The 19,354-nt window shown below is 31.7% G+C and overlaps 1 protein-coding gene and 1 long non-coding RNA gene across 15 annotated transcripts in view; both read left to right on the forward strand.

The window, feature by feature from the left end:
• The window catches only part of LOC128159871 (uncharacterized), a 28,239-nt gene extending 22,329 nt beyond the window's left edge, over window positions 1–5,910 (forward strand). For 8 of the 13 annotated variants that reach the window (XR_008240200.1, XR_008240202.1, XR_008240199.1 and 5 more), the window contains exons 16-19: window positions 973–1,182; window positions 2,189–2,256; window positions 3,515–3,724; window positions 4,727–5,910. This is a non-coding gene — a long non-coding RNA (uncharacterized LOC128159871). Of the gene's footprint in view, window positions 1–972; window positions 1,183–1,532; window positions 1,870–2,188; window positions 2,257–3,514; window positions 3,725–4,084; window positions 4,415–4,726 lie in introns of those variants that run through there. The other 5 variants (XR_008240192.1, XR_008240193.1, XR_008240195.1 and 2 more) reach the window with 5 other exon arrangements.
• Window positions 5,911–5,993: 83 nt separating this feature from the next.
• LOC128157989 (myb/SANT-like DNA-binding domain-containing protein 3) lies at window positions 5,994–12,213 on the forward strand. Of its 2 annotated transcripts, XM_052820660.1 has the most exons (5): window positions 5,994–6,891; window positions 8,150–8,359; window positions 9,374–9,441; window positions 10,700–11,497; window positions 11,812–12,213. In XM_052820660.1, exons 4-5 carry the CDS (start codon window positions 11,060–11,062, stop codon window positions 12,163–12,165), a joined length of 792 nt encoding a protein of 263 aa, XP_052676620.1. In that variant the 5' UTR covers window positions 5,994–6,891; window positions 8,150–8,359; window positions 9,374–9,441; window positions 10,700–11,059; the 3' UTR covers window positions 12,166–12,213. The 2 variants fall into 2 exon arrangements, with proteins under 2 accessions (XP_052676620.1, XP_052676621.1); XM_052820661.1 differs by lacking the exon at window positions 8,150–8,359.
• The last annotated feature ends 7,141 nt before the right edge of the window (window positions 12,214–19,354 follow it).

Consider the following 19,354-nt stretch of genomic DNA (forward strand, 5'->3'; position numbering starts at 1 on the left):
AAAAAATCCTTATTAGCAAGTTTCTTTTCCCTATGACATATATTTAAGGAGTTAAGTCATGGTGCATTTGTTCCGAAATTAGGCTTAAATAAAAAGTTCAGCAAATATTACACTTATATGAGTAAAAACAACTCATCACTATGACGTCATAGGTGAGGTAATCTCAAGCTAGCATCAAAATGGAGCAAAAACTGAATTGAGGGCCTCACATTATAGAGTCATATAACTTTATTATTTATAAACCAATACCTACATGTAATACCTTGATGGATAGGGAAATTCATATACTTTTCTATTTTACCTTTTTCGTGGTGTTTGAAAACAATTCTTTTTTGTAACTAAAGAAAAACTCATGATTTTTACGACAACAATTTTATAAAATCAGACATAATTGAGCTTTTTCATAAGAATATGAACAAAATAAATTTGGTAAAATATTGAATGTTTATGTTTTACATGTATTTTAATCCTTGAGATTATGTTTCCTCAATTTATGCAATTTGAAGAGCATCGAGTGCCAATGAGCTATATGTTGTTTAGGTAAATTATGACTGGACTGTTTCTTCAAATTTCATGCATGTGTATCAATGCTGCAAAATCCATAGTTATGTATTGAATTTTTCCAAATTTGGAATCATGGTTCTTTATAGTGTCTAGAGTGAATATATAAGCTAAGAATTGTAAATAACCACAATGACTGTTTTATATTGGGTATATCCCTCTAACTATTTTTAGAATCGGTAGGACAACAAAGAAGTGCCTTTAAGCAAAATAGTCCCTATACTTGCAGAGTGTATATACATTTATTGGGACATTTTAGATCAGAATGCTTGACACATGTCAGAAAAGAGGATTTGCAATTTTTAAAACAAGTGTCAAAATTGAATTATCATTTGAAATAAAGAATTGAAATTGTTTGATGTACACCCTTTCCAAAACTGAGAAATTCCCTACTTTTACTTTCATTTTCAGAGTTTTTCAATACAGACGCATTTTGCCGGAAAACGAATCTGACTTCAAACCACGAAATTTTAACAGGAAAGAGACAATTTGATGAGCTTTCATTGAAGAGGTCCCTCGTTGCTGAACGAAAATTAGGGCCAGAGCTATGAACCATAACGTTAACATTACCGCCTATGGAAAATGCATTAGTGGACTATACCCATATTGAGCTCCATGCTGGTAAGGCATATTTCTTGTTTATTTGCAATTATTATGATAAAAGTGCATTTTTCTTTTGTATATCTTCTCATTTATGTGAATAAACTAAATTTCCAACATGTTCAACAAGTTTAATCATTTTAATAGCATATTTTCCAAGAAAATATCCATCACAACACCCCCACCCCCCCCCCCCCCCCGGGATTTTCAAAAAACCAATTAAAATTAAAGAAATTGTGATTTTAACTTGAAAGTAATTTATTTTGAGTTTTTACATAAAAAAATGAAAATGTAGGTGTGTTTCTAATTATATATGAGTTTAGAAGACATCTTTATAAATTTTGAGACCAAATATCACTTCGGGTTTTTAGTGCGATCATTTCAAGCGAGCAAAAGTGAAAGTAGAAAAGCAGAAAGTTTCCGGTGAGAAAAAATACTTCATTCTAGCAGTGTCCAGCTATCTTAGATTAGTTTGCATTGTAAGGGAATTGTTTTAGTGTCCGATAGATTTGCATTAAATTGGAGTAAATTAATTTGTCATGCATGTGACATGACTATATACCGAAGATGTAGGTATGCACTCTTTAACATGTAGAAGCCTACCAGTACCATGTTGGTTAGTACTTAATCCACAAAATCTATCTTTGTTTATCATAATCAAAATTGAATGAAATTATCAGTGATCATTTTAAGTAGATATTTACTAGTATTTATTCATTCATACTATTGAAAAAATAGATCAATATGTTGGGGTGGGGGGGGGGGGGGGTATTGGTCTTTAGGCTGTATAAATGTGTTGTGCATGAAGATGTAGTTATTGTTGCCTATCTGTTCTCTCTTTCTGTATCTTTCCCCCTCTCTCTAAGTCTGTCTGTCTGTCTGTCTGTCTGTCTCTCTCTCTCTCTCTCTCTCTCTCTCTCTCTCTCTCTCTCTCTCTCTCAACATATGGCTGCTTTTGATATGGAATTGCAAATGTTGGGAATAGTGTTGGATAATGTAGAATTTAATTCAAAACATTTCATTTTAGATAACATGTAAATTGAAATGGAAGTCAGTCCTTCAAAGAATAAAACACAACAATGAGCCACACTTGATGTAAGTAAAATTTAATTTTTGTAACTTCAATCGTCCAAGTTTAAAAGAAGGAACCTATAAAAACTATATACCCTGCATGGCCAGTATTTTACATGCAGATAATTTAGAATATTATAGATACTGGGAAACTTTACATTGATTATACATATTTCACAGACTTTGTGGGTATTTCTTGTTCTTCTGGATTTTGAACTTTAGTTAAATGTAGACTCTCTTCCACAGGATATGTCTTTTGATAATTTTTTGTTAAATTTGTTACCATGGTAACAATATACAAGAGTAAAAGAAAAAATCCTTATTAGCAAGTTTCTTTTCCCTATGACATATATTTAAGGAGTTAAGTCATGGTGCATTTGTTCCGAAATTAGGCTTAAATAAAAAGTTCAGCAAATATTACACTTATATGAGTAAAAACAACTCATCACTATGACGTCATAGGTGAGGTAATCTCAAGCTAGCATCAAAATGGAGCAAAAACTGAATTGAGGGCCTCACATTATAGAGTCATATAACTTTATTATTTATAAACCAATACCTACATGTAATACCTTGATGGATAGGGAAATTCATATACTTTTCTATTTTACCTTTTTCGTGGTGTTTGAAAACAATTCTTTTTTGTAACTAAAGAAAAACTCATGATTTTTACGACAACAATTTTATAAAATCAGACATAATTGAGCTTTTTCATAAGAATATGAACAAAATAAATTTGGTAAAATATTGAATGTTTATGTTTTACATGTATTTTAATCCTTGAGATTATGTTTCCTCAATTTATGCAATTTGAAGAGCATCGAGTGCCAATGAGCTATATGTTGTTTAGGTAAATTATGACTGGACTGTTTCTTCAAATTTCATGCATGTGTATCAATGCTGCAAAATCCATAGTTATGTATTGAATTTTTCCAAATTTGGAATCATGGTTCTTTATAGTGTCTAGAGTGAATATATAAGCTAAGAATTGTAAATAACCACAATGACTGTTTTATATTGGGTATATCCCTCTAACTATTTTTAGAATCGGTAGGACAACAAAGAAGTGCCTTTAAGCAAAATAGTCCCTATACTTGCAGAGTGTATATACATTTATTGGGACATTTTAGATCAGAATGCTTGACACATGTCAGAAAAGAGGATTTGCAATTTTTAAAACAAGTGTCAAAATTGAATTATCATTTGAAATAAAGAATTGAAATTGTTTGATGTACACCCTTTCCAAAACTGAGAAATTCCCTACTTTTACTTTCATTTTCAGAGTTTTTCAATACAGACGCATTTTGCCGGAAAACGAATCTGACTTCAAACCACGAAATTTTAACAGGAAAGAGACAATTTGATGAGCTTTCATTGAAGAGGTCCCTCGTTGCTGAACAAAAATTAGGGCCAGAGCTATGAACCATAACGTTAACATTACCGCCTATGGAAAATGCATTAGTGGACTATACCCATATTGAGCTCCATGCTGGTAAGGCATATTTCTTGTTTATTTGCAATTATTATGATAAAAGTGCATTTTTCTTTTGTATATCTTCTCATTTATGTGAATAAACTAAATTTCCAACATGTTCAACAAGTTTAATCATTTTAATAGCATATTTTCCAAGAAAATATCCATCACAACACCCCCACCCCCCCCCCCCCCCCCCCCCCCCCCGGGATTTTCAAAAAACCAATTAAAATTAAAGAAATTGTGATTTTAACTTGAAAGTAATTTATTTTGAGTTTTTACATAAAAAAATGAAAATGTAGGTGTGTTTCTAATTATATATGAGTTTAGAAGACATCTTTATAAATTTTGAGACCAAATATCACTTCGGGTTTTTAGTGCGATCATTTCAAGCGAGCAAAAGTGAAAGTAGAAAAGCAGAAAGTTTCCGGTGAGAAAAAATACTTCATTCTAGCAGTGTCCAGCTATCTTAGATTAGTTTGCATTGTAAGGGAATTGTTTTAGTGTCCGATAGATTTGCATTAAATTGGAGTAAATTAATTTGTCATGCATGTGACATGACTATATACCGAAGATGTAGGTATGCACTCTTTAACATGTAGAAGCCTACCAGTACCATGTTGGTTAGTACTTAATCCACAAAATCTATCTTTGTTTATCATAATCAAAATTGAATGAAATTATCAGTGATCATTTTAAGTAGATATTTACTAGTATTTATTCATTCATACTATTGAAAAAATAGATCAATATGTTGGGGTGGGGGGGGGGGGGTATTGGTCTTTAGGCTGTATAAATGTGTTGTGCATGAAGATGTAGTTATTGTTGCCTATCTGTTCTCTCTTTCTGTATCTTTCCCCCTCTCTCTAAGTCTGTCTGTCTGTCTGTCTGTCTGTCTGTCTCTCTCTCTCTCTCTCTCTCTCTCTCTCTCTCAACATATGGCTGCTTTTGATATGGAATTGCAAATGTTGGGAATAGTGTTGGATAATGTAGAATTTAATTCAAAACATTTCATTTTAGATAACATGTAAATTGAAATGGAAGTCAGTCCTTCAAAGAATAAAACACAACAATGAGCCACACTTGATGTAAGTAAAATTTAATTTTTGTAACTTCAATCGTCCAAGTTTAAAAGAAGGAACCTATAAAAACTATATACCCTGCATGGCCAGTATTTTACATGCAGATAATTTAGAATATTATAGATACTGGGAAACTTTACATTGATTATACATATTTCACAGACTTTGTGGGTATTTCTTGTTCTTCTGGATTTTGAACTTTAGTTAAATGTAGACTCTCTTCCACAGGATATGTCTTTTGATAATTTTTTGTTAAATTTGTTACCATGGTAACAATATACAAGAGTAAAAGAAAAAATCCTTATTAGCAAGTTTCTTTTCCCTATGACATATATTTAAGGAGTTAAGTCATGGTGCATTTGTTCCGAAATTAGGCTTAAATAAAAAGTTCAGCAAATATTACACTTATATGAGTAAAAACAACTCATCACTATGACGTCATAGGTGAGGTAATCTCAAGCTAGCATCAAAATGGAGCAAAAACTGAATTGAGGGCCTCACATTATAGAGTCATATAACTTTATTATTTATAAACCAATACCTACATGTAATACCTTGATGGATAGGGAAATTCATATACTTTTCTATTTTACCTTTTTCGTGGTGTTTGAAAACAATTCTTTTTTGTAACTAAAGAAAAACTCATGATTTTTACGACAACAATTTTATAAAATCAGACATAATTGAGCTTTTTCATAAGAATATGAACAAAATAAATTTGGTAAAATATTGAATGTTTATGTTTTACATGTATTTTAATCCTTGAGATTATGTTTCCTCAATTTATGCAATTTGAAGAGCATCGAGTGCCAATGAGCTATATGTTGTTTAGGTAAATTATGACTGGACTGTTTCTTCAAATTTCATGCATGTGTATCAATGCTGCAAAATCCATAGTTATGTATTGAATTTTTCCAAATTTGGAATCATGGTTCTTTATAGTGTCTAGAGTGAATATATAAGCTAAGAATTGTAAATAACCACAATGACTGTTTTATATTGAGCTCCATGCTGGTAAGGCATATTTCTTGTTTATTTGCAATTATTATGATAAAAGTGCATTTTTCTTTTGTATATCTTCTCATTTATGTGAATAAACTAAATTTCCAACATGTTCAACAAGTTTAATCATTTTAATAGCATATTTTCCAAGAAAATATCCATCACAACACCCCCACCCCCCCCCCCCCCCCCCCCCCGGGATTTTCAAAAAACCAATTAAAATTAAAGAAATTGTGATTTTAACTTGAAAGTAATTTATTTTGAGTTTTTACATAAAAAAATGAAAATGTAGGTGTGTTTCTAATTATATATGAGTTTAGAAGACATCTTTATAAATTTTGAGACCAAATATCACTTCGGGTTTTTAGTGCGATCATTTCAAGCGAGCAAAAGTGAAAGTAGAAAAGCAGAAAGTTTCCGGTGAGAAAAAATACTTCATTCTAGCAGTGTCCAGCTATCTTAGATTAGTTTGCATTGTAAGGGAATTGTTTTAGTGTCCGATAGATTTGCATTAAATTGGAGTAAATTAATTTGTCATGCATGTGACATGACTATATACCGAAGATGTAGGTATGCACTCTTTAACATGTAGAAGCCTACCAGTACCATGTTGGTTAGTACTTAATCCACAAAATCTATCTTTGTTTATCATAATCAAAATTGAATGAAATTATCAGTGATCATTTTAAGTAGATATTTACTAGTATTTATTCATTCATACTATTGAAAAAATAGATCAATATGTTGGGGTGGGGGGGGGGTATTGGTCTTTAGGCTGTATAAATGTGTTGTGCATGAAGATGTAGTTATTGTTGCCTATCTGTTCTCTCTTTCTGTATCTTTCCCCCTCTCTCTAAGTCTGTCTGTCTGTCTGTCTGTCTGTCTCTCTCTCTCTCTCTCTCTCTCTCTCTCTCTCTCTCTCTCTCTCTCTCTCTCTCTCTCTCTCAACATATGGCTGCTTTTGATATGGAATTGCAAATGTTGGGAATAGTGTTGGATAATGTAGAATTTAATTCAAAACATTTCATTTTAGATAACATGTAAATTGAAATGGAAGTCAGTCCTTCAAAGAATAAAACACAACAATGAGCCACACTTGATGTAAGTAAAATTTAATTTTTGTAACTTCAATCGTCCAAGTTTAAAAGAAGGAACCTATAAAAACTATATACCCTGCATGGCCAGTATTTTACATGCAGATAATTTAGAATATTATAGATACTGGGAAACTTTACATTGATTATACATATTTCACAGACTTTGTGGGTATTTCTTGTTCTTCTGGATTTTGAACTTTAGTTAAATGTAGACTCTCTTCCACAGGATATGTCTTTTGATAATTTTTTGTTAAATTTGTTACCATGGTAACAATATACAAGAGTAAAAGAAAAAATCCTTATTAGCAAGTTTCTTTTCCCTATGACATATATTTAAGGAGTTAAGTCATGGTGCATTTGTTCCGAAATTAGGCTTAAATAAAAAGTTCAGCAAATATTACACTTATATGAGTAAAAACAACTCATCACTATGACGTCATAGGTGAGGTAATCTCAAGCTAGCATCAAAATGGAGCAAAAACTGAATTGAGGGCCTCACATTATAGAGTCATATAACTTTATTATTTATAAACCAATACCTACATGTAATACCTTGATGGATAGGGAAATTCATATACTTTTCTATTTTACCTTTTTCGTGGTGTTTGAAAACAATTCTTTTTTGTAACTAAAGAAAAACTCATGATTTTTACGACAACAATTTTATAAAATCAGACATAATTGAGCTTTTTCATAAGAATATGAACAAAATAAATTTGGTAAAATATTGAATGTTTATGTTTTACATGTATTTTAATCCTTGAGATTATGTTTCCTCAATTTATGCAATTTGAAGAGCATCGAGTGCCAATGAGCTATATGTTGTTTAGGTAAATTATGACTGGACTGTTTCTTCAAATTTCATGCATGTGTATCAATGCTGCAAAATCCATAGTTATGTATTGAATTTTTCCAAATTTGGAATCATGGTTCTTTATAGTGTCTAGAGTGAATATATAAGCTAAGAATTGTAAATAACCACAATGACTGTTTTATATTGGGTATATCCCTCTAACTATTTTTAGAATCGGTAGGACAACAAAGAAGTGCCTTTAAGCAAAATAGTCCCTATACTTGCAGAGTGTATATACATTTATTGGGACATTTTAGATCAGAATGCTTGACACATGTCAGAAAAGAGGATTTGCAATTTTTAAAACAAGTGTCAAAATTGAATTATCATTTGAAATAAAGAATTGAAATTGTTTGATGTACACCCTTTCCAAAACTGAGAAATTCCCTACTTTTACTTTCATTTTCAGAGTTTTTCAATACAGACGCATTTTGCCGGAAAACGAATCTGACTTCAAACCACGAAATTTTAACAGGAAAGAGACAATTTGATGAGCTTTCATTGAAGAGGTCCCTCGTTGCTGAACAAAAATTAGGGCCAGAGCTATGAACCATAACGTTAACATTACCGCCTATGGAAAATGCATTAGTGGACTATACCCATATTGAGCTCCATGCTGGTAAGGCATATTTCTTGTTTATTTGCAATTATTATGATAAAAGTGCATTTTTCTTTTGTATATCTTCTCATTTATGTGAATAAACTAAATTTCCAACATGTTCAACAAGTTTAATCATTTTAATAGCATATTTTCCAAGAAAATATCCATCACAACACCCCCCCCCCCCCCCCCCCCCCCGGGATTTTCAAAAAACCAATTAAAATTAAAGAAATTGTGATTTTAACTTGAAAGTAATTTATTTTGAGTTTTTACATAAAAAAATGAAAATGTAGGTGTGTTTCTAATTATATATGAGTTTAGAAGACATCTTTATAAATTTTGAGACCAAATATCACTTCGGGTTTTTAGTGCGATCATTTCAAGCGAGCAAAAGTGAAAGTAGAAAAGCAGAAAGTTTCCGGTGAGAAAAAATACTTCATTCTAGCAGTGTCCAGCTATCTTAGATTAGTTTGCATTGTAAGGGAATTGTTTTAGTGTCCGATAGATTTGCATTAAATTGGAGTAAATTAATTTGTCATGCATGTGACATGACTATATACCGAAGATGTAGGTATGCACTCTTTAACATGTAGAAGCCTACCAGTACCATGTTGGTTAGTACTTAATCCACAAAATCTATCTTTGTTTATCATAATCAAAATTGAATGAAATTATCAGTGATCATTTTAAGTAGATATTTACTAGTATTTATTCATTCATACTATTGAAAAAATAGATCAATATGTTGGGGTGGGGGGGGGGGGGTATTGGTCTTTAGGCTGTATAAATGTGTTGTGCATGGAAGATGTAGTTATTGTTGCCTATCTGTTCTCTCTTTCTGTATCTTTCCCCCTCTCTCTAAGTCTGTCTGTCTGTCTGTCTGTCTGTCTGTCTCTCTCTCTCTCTCTCTCTCTCTCTCTCTCTCTCTCTCTCTCTCTCTCTCTCAACATATGGCTGCTTTTGATATGGAATTGCAAATGTTGGGAATAGTGTTGGATAATGTAGAATTTAATTCAAAACATTTCATTTTAGATAACATGTAAATTGAAATGGAAGTCAGTCCTTCAAAGAATAAAACACAACAATGAGCCACACTTGATGTAAGTAAAATTTAATTTTTGTAACTTCAATCGTCCAAGTTTAAAAGAAGGAACCTATAAAAACTATATACCCTGCATGGCCAGTATTTTACATGCAGATAATTTAGAATATTATAGATACTGGGAAACTTTACATTGATTATACATATTTCACAGACTTTGTGGGTATTTCTTGTTCTTCTGGATTTTGAACTTTAGTTAAATGTAGACTCTCTTCCACAGGATATGTCTTTTGATAATTTTTTGTTAAATTTGTTACCATGGTAACAATATACAAGAGTAAAAGAAAAAATCCTTATTAGCAAGTTTCTTTTCCCTATGACATATATTTAAGGAGTTAAGTCATGGTGCATTTGTTCCGAAATTAGGCTTAAATAAAAAGTTCAGCAAATATTACACTTATATGAGTAAAAACAACTCATCACTATGACGTCATAGGTGAGGTAATCTCAAGCTAGCATCAAAATGGAGCAAAAACTGAATTGAGGGCCTCACATTATAGAGTCATATAACTTTATTATTTATAAACCAATACCTACATGTAATACCTTGATGGATAGGGAAATTCATATACTTTTCTATTTTACCTTTTTCGTGGTGTTTGAAAACAATTCTTTTTTGTAACTAAAGAAAAACTCATGATTTTTACGACAACAATTTTATAAAATCAGACATAATTGAGCTTTTTCATAAGAATATGAACAAAATAAATTTGGTAAAATATTGAATGTTTATGTTTTACATGTATTTTAATCCTTGAGATTATGTTTCCTCAATTTATGCAATTTGAAGAGCATCGAGTGCCAATGAGCTATATGTTGTTTAGGTAAATTATGACTGGACTGTTTCTTCAAATTTCATGCATGTGTATCAATGCTGCAAAATCCATAGTTATGTATTGAATTTTTCCAAATTTGGAATCATGGTTCTTTATAGTGTCTAGAGTGAATATATAAGCTAAGAATTGTAAATAACCACAATGACTGTTTTATATTGGGTATATCCCTCTAACTATTTTTAGAATCGGTAGGACAACAAAGAAGTGCCTTTAAGCAAAATAGTCCCTATACTTGCAGAGTGTATATACATTTATTGGGACATTTTAGATCAGAATGCTTGACACATGTCAGAAAAGAGGATTTGCAATTTTTAAAACAAGTGTCAAAATTGAATTATCATTTGAAATAAAGAATTGAAATTGTTTGATGTACACCCTTTCCAAAACTGAGAAATTCCCTACTTTTACTTTCATTTTCAGAGTTTTTCAATACAGACGCATTTTGCCGGAAAACGAATCTGACTTCAAACCACGAAATTTTAACAGGAAAGAGACAATTTGATGAGCTTTCATTGAAGAGGTCCCTTGTTGCTGAACGAAAATTAGGGCCAGAGCTATGAACCATAACGTTAACATTACCGCCTATGGAAAATGCATTAGTGGACTATACCCACCTGTAGCTCAGGTAACCTTGATTTAACAGGTGATCTGAGGATCAGGTAACCCTGTCTTAAACCTGGCTTAAGCTGTACTCAGGTGAGAAGTAGTTGGGTTGCAAACCTGTGACTCAAGTCTATCTTACCTGATTACAGCTTAAGCTTTTCTCATTCATTGAAAACAATGGCAGCAAGACAGAAGTCAGCAAATTTTTCTGAACTAGAGAAAGAAATTTTGCTAGAACTTATTCATGCTAAGAAGGATATCATAGAAAACAAGCAGAATGATGGCAGAATGGTTAGTAAGAAGAACACAGAATGGATAAATATTGAGAAGGAATTTAATTCAAGACATGGCGTTAATAAGAGAACCATAACCCAGCTGAAATCTTTATGGAAAAATCTTAAAGCCAGAACAAAGTCTGCTGTTGCTAAGGAGAGGAGAGAGAAGAAGAAGACAGGTGGAGGACCAGCTGGGAAAAGCTTAGATAAAATTGCCAGCACAATTTCGGAAATGCTTCCGCAGCAAATTAACAGCTTGCAAAATCAGTACGACGATGATGCAAGTCTCCATGGGGATGAACCAGATGATGACAATGAAGATTCAGATGATAACGACGAGGTAAATTTTGCAATAATTTAGCATCAAAAATTTAAATTCAAATTTCTTTGCATACATGGTAAATTTCTTATATTTTAAATGTGCATGTAGGTATTGCCACAAACTCAATATTTTCGTCAATGCTATTAAAATAAAAGTGTTTTAAATACGTTAAAATAGAATTTAACGATTTTACAGTGTTATTAATTCCTCGTGTTTCATGAGTAATTTACGGTGTGCATGCTTTATTTTTTTAATTTGACAAAACCATTATATCAATATCATAATATCATTTATTTAGTCATAATGATTACAATTAATGCTTCGGTTCACAGATAATGACCACCAACACAATTCAGGAGGAAGCGCCGAGAATGTCAGAAGAGTCTGCTAAACAGCCGCAAACAGCATCCATAGCTTCTGCTACCAAACGAAAAGCTGCTGGTCCTGGACGTCAAGACCAAGTCAAGAATAGGCTCCTGGAAATGGCAGAAATAGAACTTTGTAAGAAGATGACAATCCTCCAGTTGAAAGAAGACATTTTGAAATTAAAGAAACAGAAACTAGAGAATGAAATAAAATTAAGTGAACGTGATTTGCCTGTGCCTCAACCCAGTACATGTGGGGGACCCCTGGGTACAAATTCAAACAACAACAGTGGATATTTCTGGCAGCCATATGCACAATAATTATTATTTTGCTTATATGCGTACATTAAAAATATGAGATTAAAACAAAATAAATTTACAATTAATTAAAAAAACTTACCTGGTTTTTTTTTACTGAAAATGTCGTATTAAAACTGCTCTTAAAGCCTGTCCTCCTTGGTTTGCATTTGGTAGTACCGGAACTGGAACTGCAATATCTCCTTCATAGTCATCATCTGGTACCGGGATGGCAGCTTTCCTGGCAATATTGTACAATACTGCACAAGCAATAATGATATGCAAGGTTGAGGAAATCTTGAATCTTAATTGGTTACGTAGACAAGGAAAGCGTCTTTTCCAAATGCCAAATACATTTTCAATTTTAACTCTACTGTTACTCAACGCAAAATTAAAGCGCCTCTCTTGTGGTGTCCGGCAAGTAAGAAGGGGTGTTATTAAATAAGACCTGAGAGGGTATCCATTGTCTCCAATCAAAATCCCAGGAATATCTCTTCTTTCGAAACGAGCACAGACACTACTATTCTCGAAAATCCGACTGTCGTGCGTACTTCCCGGCCATCTTGCAACCACTATATACCCCAGTGGCAGTAGAGGAGCGATCGAACTAATATGGCGACCAAATGCTTTTATGAAATCATGTCAGCTTTAATTATTCCTAATAGACAATCGTCTGGCCACTATCAAAAACCAAATTGAAAAAGTTTACATATAAGGGTAAGAAGGTTTCCATAGTTGTCTTAATATATTCGTTGATAACATGGTCACCGCCAGGCGCTTTATTGTTTTTTAATTTTTTTACAGCATTCCTAATTTCTTCACAAGTTATAGACTGATTAAGAAGTGTATCATTATCTAAGTTTATGTTTGCACGAACTTGTAATCAATGCTATAGCTTTTAATAATTTAAACCATTACATGCTAGCCTAAACTTAAAAGGTTAAATATACCTAAAAGTAAATTTGGTCTTTCAAAATTCTTTTAATATTTATTATTATTATTTATTACACTAAACATGTACGCTGGTTTGAACAATAGTTATATAAGAGCTGCCAAACGTTTCTTTTTTATTCTTTTAAGTTACACTGTGTAAACCTATTTATTTACTTATTATAAAGTTCCCTTTATTTTCCTGTTCTTTTCAAATGAAATCTCATTCATGAGATTTTTGTATCAATGAAGATGATATGTCTGTTAATGTAGGTGTAATATCAATAATATTCTGTAAACCTGTAATACCTGTAATAAAGATTTATACAATCTTATTTTTTGCCCCTGCTCTTTTTCTCCTTTGCTCGGTCAGTTATATATTTCGATACAAAAGCAGTTTAATATAATAGATGCTTAAAAAATAAAAAGTTGAAATAAAATATTGGTTTTTTTAACCCTTCATTAGTTTTAGTGCAAAAAAGTGCACAAAATTGAATAGATCCATGTATATTTAAATCAAAGAGCAAATGTCATTTAATATCAATATCAAAGTTTAATATACAAAATGTACATAAAAGATAAACGGTGTTAATAAATGCTGTTTTAAATAAAAAAAAAAACCCAACAAAGTATGCCTACAGATGATTTTTTAGGGACAGAGACTGGTCAAAGTCTATGCCAAAAACAATGCAGATATATACCATTTTACTAAGAAAATGCTTCAAGGATAAATATTTTTATAAAGATATAAATTCTTAAATTGCATGAGCAAATGATATGTTCAAAATGCAAATTAGAAAAATTTCAAAATATGTACGATAGAAATAGACAAAAAACTTTCAAAAATGATCTTTCCCGGCAAATCTATAGGTCAATTCTTTTGTTATTTGTAATAGTTCCCTTTAAGTGTCAAATTTACAGTTATAAGCAAGATACAGGGCTCACAATTCTTTTTTGGTGATTTGAAGTACGAAATTATACAAGAATATTTTTTTTTAGAATTTCAGGGGTTAAACATATCTAAATATTTTTCATATTTTAAATTTGTTTTAAAAATTATATATATAAATCCTTCTGATGAATTATTTATAGCATCTATATCACTTCTGAATAAATTGATTTTGTAATCTCTGTTAAAACCTTTTTTTTGTTAACAATATTAAACTGACTATGCTTTTACATAAAATGTTCTTTAAAACTAGGTCGACACGTTCAATACTATCAAGTTTTTCAAAACCCCATACTTCGCAACCATATAACAATACAGGTACAACCATTACTCTTTTGGAAAAAATCAATATATACTTTTGTTGTATCTATATAAATATTTAATTTCCAATCTTTACAATAAGTTTCAAACTCATTCAGTGCGTTCTGCAAATCATCGCAAGATAACAGTATCGTCTGCATAAGAAGTTCAAGCAGTTTTATATATATATAAAAATTTTCTCACCAGCGATATTTTTTTCCACAAGATAATTTTCTAAATCATTTATGTTCAATGAAAACATGTACTCCTTGGTATCCAACTTTATTTCTTGTTGTGTTGGTTCCACAACACAACAAGAAATAAAGTATCCAACTTTATTTCTTGTTGTGTTGGTTCCACAACACAACAAGAAATAAAGTTGGATACCGTGCATTCATGAGTGATTTAATACCTTTTTACATATTTGTAATATATTCTAAGAACCATTTCTTCAAACTGTGTCAACTGCCTTTTTGAAATCTATAAAACAGAGAACAATTTTTTCTTACACTTAATCAACGTATTGAATAAAAATGGGGTCTAAATTAGAAACCGGCTTGGTTATTATAGATCAGTTCTATCTCTTCTGAATACAATTCTAAACGTACTCGTACAGAGATTACTCTATCATCGGCATACTTTAAGTATTATTAAGATGGTCACATTTTGATTGATAGAAGCCCTCGGATGCTAGATATAAATATTTCAAAATTTCCTCTACTTAACACGCGTGTCTTTAGAGGAATATAAACCCCCTTAAATGAGCCCAAATCCCATTATCAACTCTTTTAGGAGTAATCTCTTTTTAACGTATTTGAACATCGTTTATTTACTATTTAAGATTTACCATAGTCAGGTTCTCTTCACACAGTTTCTTTTTTTAAAAGTCTATGATCTCAAATACAACTTGCAAGAGTTTTTAACTTCAGAGTATCGATGTATATGTATTACGTTTTTCTTTAAATTTCTTTTTTTTAATTACGGAATGGGTTTGCAACAGTAGCAACACCTGTTCACAACACATGTAGCAACATGTAACATGATGCAACACCTGTTCTTAACACACACGTAAAGACCCGATGCAATTGCAAAATCGTGACAACATAAAGTGATTGATAGAAGCCCTCAGATGCTAGATATAAATAGCAAGCTATGCATAAATTTTGTGAATCAACTATCGTTTTGAAATAAATGTTGTTTAAAGCTGAACACCGCTCGTAAATAGGCACCGTCACACAGATACCTGGTATATAAACCCTTCGATTCCGATACACCCGATTGCACACCTGAAACTCGTGGTCGACGTGTAGTATTCCTTTCGTGGTCTTTCGATTTTATGCATTTGTTTCTTATTCTATGTGCATACTCTGTTTGTAAATAATGCATTGACCAAATTATTTGATGTTAGTATTCTCCTGGCTTTAAAAAAGTGCGTAAAATGTGATAATTTCATCGCGACCGAATAACACAGCGAGGCGAGATGTACGTCCACACAGGTGAGACCTCTACAGCAAAGTACTTTGAACAGTTTAGAGGTCTGTGCCTTATATAGGGGTTGTAGGGACAGCAGTGATGAAAGAGAAATATGGCGGACAGTGCCTATTTACGAGCGGTGTTCAGCTTTAAGTATCAAATACAGTTCAACAGATCTATAACTTCTAAATCAGCTGAATTAAAACATTCTGAAGAGGTGTCTTCTTTGCATATCTTGCAAGTTGTATTTGAGATCATAGACTTAAATCAAACAAAACAGCAAATATACTGTAGGTCTGAATCTGAAGGAAATGTGATTTTTTTCCCTAGATATCCAAGATGCATTAATAAAATAAAATTTTGAAATGTTTATTTTTTTCGTCTGATTGTTAAAAGTAGTACTTTAAAATTAAATATGAATATAACTGTAAAATTTTGGGTATATTAATCGTTTCCTGTTGAATTTTAAACTGGTTCAAAATTCTTCGTTACGACGGCCCTAATTTTAATACGTCTAAGCAGATTCTTTCCTACACGAAAGAATGATTTGATTTGAACATATTTTCATTGTACAAAATACAATTGGGATTGGGCACAAGTTCTATAACTTAGACCGCCCTCTCCCAATACAAAGATATAATACAAAATATGTGTACACAACATAAATAAAGGTCAGTGGATAGAATGGACGTATACATAAATGCAATTGACATGTATATAGTAAACAACGGTGTACTAGTAGTTAAAAGATCAGTTAAATTTTTCAGTATTTTTGATAAAATTATAAACTAATGTAAATAAATGCTTGTTTTCATTGTCACTTATTGAACTGTCACCCCAAAGTAAAACATGAGTATTGACAATGTTAAGATTTACAATTTGAAAAATGCATTAAATAGAACATTTCTAGCATCTTTATATTATATCATGTGAAAAAATAATGGTAAGTATCTTCGAGCTTACCACACGAACAGAGTGGACTGTTGATAATATTACATCGAAATAAATCATTATTTAGTGCACAATTGTGACGAAGTTTAGTGTGAATGATATTCAAAAATCTATCCCCATATGTAAAAAAATTAGGTCTAGCTCTACATGTAAGTACATTTTCATTTTTGACAGAAACATGTATTTTTTCCTTAAAAATGCGAACAGAGTCGCTTCCACGGACAACCGTTGAAAGCGCAACAACAGTAGGAACAAACGAAGATTTATACAATTCCAAACGACATTTTGGTATAATGTAATTATGTGCATTTCTGGTAGAATAGTTAGATACATTAGCACGCTTATTTGGAAAAATATCCATTACATAACTGGGTAAAAGGTTTCGGTCAATTTTATACATTGTTTTTAGCCTGGATATTTTCCTTCTACTATAAAGCGTTTCCCACCCTGTTTCAAAGTAAAGAGATTCCCGAGATGCAAAAATACGTAAACCTGGTATGGAGTTTAAACAATAAACCTTTATGCCAAACGCGGTCAAATGCTTTTGACAAGCCGCAAAAAATCATACAACAAGATTGACCTTGATCAATTGCTCTCAAAATATGGTCGTACGTTTCTATTAGCTGATAAACAGTAGAGTGACCCGGTAAAAATCCAGCTTGATACTTATAAAAAAGATTATTATCATGAAAAAAGTTATATACATGTCTAAAAATAATTCGTTCCATTATCTTAAAAACACAACTTAATAAGGAAACAGGTCTATAATTCGACATTTGTGATGAGTCGCCTTTCTTATATAAAGGTAAAACATTGGATATTTTCCAGGAGCTTGGAAATGTACAGTTTTTTAAAGAACGATTAAATAATGAACATAGAGGCTTTGCTATTGTATACATAGTATTCTTAAGCATTTTATGACTTATGTTATCTGGCCCCACAGCTTTGTTTACTTGAATGATTGAAATAATATCTATCACATCTTGTTCAGCAGAAATACATACATCACAAATAAAATTATTGCATTCAGAGTTGAATTCAGGTAATCTAGCGTCATTGTCGTCTAAACATGAAATGGAGGAAAAATAATCATTAAAAACCTCAGCCTTTTCTGTATTGGTATAAGCTATGGATTGATTACCGTTTTTTAAGGCAAATTGCAATGGGGGAATATCGGTAGACATTTTAATATCAAAAACATTCTTCAATAATCTCCAGTATAATTTGGAATTATTTTTACTGGAATGTAAAAGATTAATTTCTAAATTGTTATAATAATTGTCAATTGCATCCTTTTTTATATTGTTAACTTTAATGCGTGATTTTTTAAACTTTTGCATATCTAAAGCGTTTCTAGAATTTATTGCAATCTTCCTTAAACGGTTTCTTTGTCTAATCTCTTTCCGTAAGGCTGAGTCAAACCATGGTTTATCTTTGGGTCTGATGGTTACAGTTTTTTCGGGAACAGATTTCCTAATATGCGATAAAAATGTTTCTGAAAAATTGTTGGCAGCTTGATCTACATCATCGGCCCCCATTATTAATGTTTCCCAATCTGTGTGTGTAATAAGAAAATTAAGTTTCTCAAAATCCGCATTTTTGTAAAGCCAAACTTTGCGCTTGTAAGCACTGCTTAGATTTAAATTACTTTTAACATAAATTTATGTAGCTTTGTGGTCACTAATAGTATGATGCACATCTAAAACTCCAGAGTCGAAAAATGAAACGTCACGTGTTACTAGAATTGGGTCGATGAGTGTGCTCGTGTTTTGTGTGACTAATATGATGCATTTTTATAGACGGTGGAATTTATTATATTTTATGTATAAGATTACTGAATAATAATATTAATCACATGCTACAAATTGAAAAGAAAAGCGATTATTTAATATGCTTCGAATTTTGGAAAGATACTTTTTTATATTTCTGTATTTTGAGATGGTCCCTAAAAGAACCAAGACGGTCGATTTTCGCAAACCTGTCTGGGAATCTTCATTGGTCACGATAAAGTAAAATGTTATAATAGGAACTGGATGAAAATTTATCATGATGTGCAAAAGCTTTTTGAGTCTTGGAAAAGAAAAAAATTAAATTTATTTGGTAAATCATGCATTATTAACACACTTCCTTTATCTAAACTCACATACGTTGCTTCAATACTTAATTCTCCCGAAAATGTCTTCATAAAAAAAAATTCAACGCTTAATCTATAACTTTATTTGGCATAAAACCGAAAGAATTAAACGTAATACTTTAATAGATAATGTTTTAAAAGGTGGGCTGGCAGTTGTTGATATAAAATGTAAAATAAAAGCATTAAAAGCCTTATAGGTTCCTCGACTCTTAAAAAAAAAACATTCTGTACACAATTTTTGATTGTTACTGTAAACAAATAAACATAGATGTAAATTACGCATTTTTTATCATTGAAATTAGTTCTATAAGATGTAATGCATATATCTCTTATTTCTTTGTTTGCACATATATGAGACATAAATTTCACGATAAAAAAGGTATCTTATTCCTGAGAGAGGAGAGAGAGAGAGAGAGAGAGAGACGGGTATTGCTGGCTGCAGCATTGGTATACTACTACCCCCCCCCCCCCCATCC

This window comes from Crassostrea angulata, chromosome 8 (assembly GCF_025612915.1).
Source record: "Crassostrea angulata isolate pt1a10 chromosome 8, ASM2561291v2, whole genome shotgun sequence".
NCBI lineage: Eukaryota > Metazoa > Mollusca > Bivalvia > Ostreida > Ostreidae > Magallana > Magallana angulata.

Coding starts and splice junctions, on each gene's coding strand:
- LOC128157989 (XM_052820660.1), top strand. CDS start 11,060: ATGGCAGCAAGACAGAAGTCAGCAAATTTTTCTGAACTAGAGAAAGAA. Junction 11,498..11,811: donor ATTCAGATGATAACGACGAG/GTAAATTTTGCA, acceptor TTCGGTTCACAG/ATAATGACCACCAACACAAT.